This window comes from Brienomyrus brachyistius, chromosome 20, assembly GCF_023856365.1.
Source record: "Brienomyrus brachyistius isolate T26 chromosome 20, BBRACH_0.4, whole genome shotgun sequence".
Classification (NCBI taxonomy): Eukaryota; Metazoa; Chordata; class Actinopteri; order Osteoglossiformes; family Mormyridae; genus Brienomyrus; species Brienomyrus brachyistius.
The window spans coordinates 4,752,745-4,757,863 of NC_064552.1; the positions used below are offsets into that span (position 1 = coordinate 4,752,745).

At 41.9% G+C, this 5,119-nt stretch overlaps 1 protein-coding gene across 1 annotated transcript; it reads left to right on the plus strand.

Annotated features, from left to right (window-relative positions):
* The first annotated feature begins 2,367 nt into the window (after positions 1-2,367).
* Positions 2,368-4,617, plus strand: adra2a (adrenoceptor alpha 2A). The gene is made up of 2 exons (XM_048986626.1): positions 2,368-2,748; positions 2,900-4,617. Exon 2 carries the CDS (start codon positions 3,008-3,010, stop codon positions 4,199-4,201), a length of 1,194 nt encoding a protein of 397 aa, XP_048842583.1. The 5' UTR covers positions 2,368-2,748; positions 2,900-3,007; the 3' UTR covers positions 4,202-4,617.
* The last annotated feature ends 502 nt before the right edge of the window (positions 4,618-5,119 follow it).

Genomic DNA, 5,119 nt, shown 5'->3' on the forward strand with positions numbered 1-5,119 from the left:
CTCTACGTAAGAATCAGAAAGCTTTCAGCTATAAAAATCAACTTCCATCAACTGTACACTATGTCCCTGTTTGAGCAACGAATTGCATTCATACCTGTGATTTATTTACCCACAATATAATTAGGCTAGCTAATTATTCAGGTGTTATCGTACGTTTATCCATTTTGTGATGGATAGAGAAATACATTATACTGAAACATATATGAGAGCACATTGATGCCAGGTGAACTGTTTAAAATTTTAAGGGATTTAACCAAGGAAGGCAGTAAGAAGGGGGGGTGGCGTAGCGGTTAGCGCTGTTGCCTCACACTACGGTAAATGCTGCAGCTCAGACCAGGGTTCAAGTCTTGATTATTCTAGCTATCTTCCTTATCTATGGATAACAGAAATATTCACTTAGGTCTGTGGTAGCTCCATGTTGTGATCGCAGTAGCTCCAGTTTGAATCTGGGTTAAGCTAGCGTGTTATAATAGGTTGTGGATGATTCTTCTAGACTAAACTGTAGAAATTTTGGGATAACAGTAAGTTACTTACTACTGCCTACTTACCTGTATTTACTCTTTTTGTCTATCTAGTTACTTACTTACCTACTTATTTGCCTTCCTGTCTGTTGACGCCCTACGTACCCATCAGTTCTGTTTTTGCAGGATGCCAATGTCCCACCACCAGCTTCCCTACATACAGCTGGGGATGCCAGGGTGGGACTCGAACCCTAGTCCCAGTTGCAGCATCTGCCTTGGCGTGAGGCAACAGCGCTAACAACTATGCCATCGCGCCGCCCCCCCTTCCCTAGCACCTAGGTCAATATGTTCTGAGGTAGGTGTTAGGGTCAATATGTTCTCACATACGTTTACGGGTAGGTACTGGAAGGGTGGCAGAGCGGTGGCATGGTGGTTAGCGCCGTTCCCTCACGGTACGGCAAATGCTGCAACTTGGACCAGGGTTCGAGTCTTAATTTAGCTATCTGTCATCTATTATTTTGCTTTCGTTACCTGCGGTAGCTCACTGTGATTGTATGGTGGCTAATGCTCTGTGTTGTGATCATGGTAGCTCTGGTTCGAATCTGGATTAAGGTAGTGTGTTATAGAAAGTTGAGTTGTGGATGATTCTTCTAGACTAAATAACCATAGAAATTTTGGGATAACAGTAAGTTACTTACTACTGCTTACTTACTCTTTTTGTCTGCCTAGTTACGTACTTACCTACCTACCTACCTACCTTACCTTCCTGTCTGTCTGTCTGTCTAGTACTTGCCTACCTATCGATGCCAGTTTGCCTACTGTGGGTCTTACCTGGGTCCGTCCTTCACTTGCGGATCAGGATGCCAACGTACCTACTTGACAGCCTAGGGTGGGACTTGAATCCTAGTCACAGTTGTGGGCTTTGTCTTGCCGTGAGGCAACAGTGCTAAGAACTACACCATCGGGCTGCCCCCCTCCCTAGCACCTTAGGGTCAATATGTTCTGACATACGTTTCAGTATTACTGAAGTCCAAGTACATATAATTGTGGTAAGCTTACCCGAGTTATGAATATACTGTACGTGATTTCTCACCAATGACTATTTCACGACAAAATGCCAACCTTTACATTGTTTACTAAATAGAATCGTAGTCATGTTGGGGAAAAGAGCTTATTTTTAATTAATATAAACAAACAGTTGTCTGGTCTTTACACCGTGACTTTTTAAGAGTAAATCAAAAAGTCAAACAGTGAAATAGCAATTAGAAGTCAGCCTAAAGTATTAATTGAATTTGTAGTTTGAAATTCACCTCTGACATTGTTCAAAGTACAATTTATATAACCCTTGGTGAAATTTCCACGCCTAAATCCAGAAGCCCTTATTTAGTACGTTGTACAAACTTATCTGAACTATGCATTATCGGTTGTGGAGGACCGCTACATGTTTTCAAGCAGAATAGGAATTATTGGTGCGCTACCTATACTGGCCAATAGGCGTCACTAAATCCTCGCTGTGCCTTTACTATTCGGGGCGAAATTTACCCCTTAGAATAGAATAGAATCATACGGACAAACATGACTATTATGTTTACCAAATTATGGTTCGACCTGCATCCCGTGGTCACGCATATTGTAATCATTAAAAATATTTCAGCCTATACTATTTTCAGTCAAAAACCATTTTAAAACTGTGCGACTCGTACATTTTTCACAATGCTGTTCGATGCATGTAATACCCGGAAATAAGTAACTCACTGTTATTTAATTAGCTAATTAAATTACATTTTGCTTCTGATATGTTTCTCTGTCAGGAAGAAAAAATTGGCTTGAGAGCGAAACTGCCCAAGAGTGGGAAATGTGTGTCCTGTAAAGACAAGCGAGCGCAGGACCGGGAAGCGCTGCAGAGATAAGATTCAATATTGACCAAATAAGTTTTTATAGGCATCCACGTGGGCTTGGACCCAGTCCAGAGCTCTGGGGCTGGGTGCTAAGCAACGCTGTCAAGCCCGTTGTTATAAAGGAGCGGAGTTGTAAAGCCACTCTTCACTGCGAGCAGATCTGCTGTAATAGAGTTAGTGCGTGAGAAGCAGGTATACGGTTATTAACTCTGCGGGGAGGAGTGAGCCCGTATACTGCGCGTCAGTCCACGCCTCCAGACGATCTGCTAGGAAGCCTGCAAGCTTGCAGTCTCTCTTCAATAAATGTACAAAATACACACTATGTATATATATTTTTAAGAAAGTTACTATTCTCCAAAGGACTTCTATGACAGCAGAAGTCAGTCAAGGTAAGATCGCAGTTTTCTTTATGCCAGACAGCAAAAAAAAAAAGAACTTTAATGGCATGAAATACCGTTGTTATGGCTGATCGGAGAGTATCTGTAGTAGGAAAAAGAAAATATTCTAATTTCTTATATGTGCTCTTGCTTACACACTTAGATGAATCGACCGGTCAAGACTGCTGTAAATGTAATACCGGAGGACAATGACATAAGAAATGCACGAGAATTAGTTTCCAGTGTCTATGCAACGTGCACCAGCGCGTAAATGGGGGCGTCACAGGAGTCTGAAGAGACCTTTCAGATGTTCTGCGAGAACTCCACCAACGCAACTTTGCCCATCCATATTTCAGTACCCCTAACAATATCCGTGGGAATGCTTATTCTCTTGATATTATTTGGCAATGTTCTTGTTATAATAGCAGTATTTACTAGCCGGGCCTTAAGGGCTCCTCAGAACTTGTTTTTGGTATCTCTTGCATCGGCAGACATCCTGGTGGCTACTTTAGTCATGCCCTTCTCGCTGGCTTATGAGCTCATGGGCAGCTGGTACTTCGGAAAAGTTTGGTGCAAAATTTACCAGGCCCTGGACGTTCTCTTTTGCACGGCGTCTATCGCCCACCTTTGCGCTATTAGTCTGGACAGGTACTGGTCAATAACCAAAGCCATTAAGTACAACCTGAAGCGTACCCCCAGACGGATAAAGTGCATCATTCTCATTGTTTGGATAATCTCCGTAATTATAAGTTTGCCTGCTTTGATTATGCACAAGGAGTTTGGCGTCGACGGCGAGCAATGTCATATCAGCCAGGAAAAGTGGTACATGATCTCTTCCAGCATCGGCTCATTCTTTGTACCTTGCATGATTATGGTTCCGGTTTACATTCGCATTTACCAGATTGCCAAAAAAAGAACCAGAGTCCCTCCACGGAAAAGCAAAAAGAGTGACCAGAAGCAGGACGACCCAGACGAAAAATTACACCGGGAGAAGGAAGCAGAGGGAGACGAGAAAAACAATAAGGGTGAAATCAATGGGATTGACATGGAAGAGTCGTCGTCTTCTGACCACGACGTTAAAAATCCCTGTTCGGCGAAGAAAGGAAAAGGTAAAAACAAACTGAGCCGAATCAAACCGGGAGATGCCATCATTAAAAAAGCCGACCGGCAGAATACCAACGGCAGCAGGTGGAAAGGACGCCAGAACAGGGAGAAAAGGTTTACATTCGTGCTGGCGGTGGTGGTGGGAGTGTTTGTCATCTGCTGGTTTCCCTTCTTTTTCACATACACGCTGCTTGCCGTATGTACGACCTGCTGCGTTCCCGAGAAGCTCTTCAAATTCTTCTTTTGGTTCGGCTACTGCAACAGTTCACTGAATCCAATGATATACACTATATTTAACAACGACTTTAGGAGGGCTTTTAAAAAGATTCTGTGTAAAGGTGAGAAGAAGCGGATTGTTTGATACGCACGTGTTTTTTTGCTCCATTCTATTTCGCTATGAATGATGCATTTCAATTCACGCACTATGTCAGGTACCGTCTTATAATACGCATACATGTACTGACAGGTCATTTTTATTTGCAATAAGCCCGTTTAACAATTGCGGCTAGTTTGTATAAATTATGTAACATATGTGTCTAAAATGTTCATTTTAAATGTACGTGAATAATATGCGCGTTTTATTGGCCGTGTGCTATGTTGCGGGCTCAACTTACGTATATCAAAATGTTTCAAATATATTTCTGTTTATAAATGTTTATCTCCTTAACTATAAGTTTTTATACATTTGTTTTAATTGGTATTGGTGTGGTGTTTCGTTTTATATGAATATTCTGTTGTAACAGGGACACTTGAAGGTAAATAAATATTTCAACAAGTGTGATTTTGTAGACTGGGTGATTATATAGGCTTCTATGACTTCTGGCCTACTTGTTTCAAGCCCCCCCCCCCCAGCCCGAAATTTGTCACGGTATTGGATAGCTGAATATTCTGCTCCATTAATCAAACATGGTATTATAATTACGAACTGCGTTATTTGCGCTTTAACGCCAGTGACAAAAATTAATTCGGCGCTAATGGGTGAAGGGCGTGATTATGGGAATGACAACGAAAAGGTTATGCAAATCTGATGTTTTGTCCAACACTCAAAACTAATATTTGCCCAGACAGCAAACAAATAATGAATGGCGTGAAAACTTAAGGTAAACTACAGATGATCAAATAAGGACGTAGACTTGAACCTGTCAGACCTGAACACCAGGCTTTGGCTGAACACTCCAAATACTGAGGCTGGCTCCGCATGTTATTGCAACCAGTAAAGCACGACAAACTGACGAAAATGGTGTAAATATTATTGATAGGATGGCAATTGCGGAAAAGT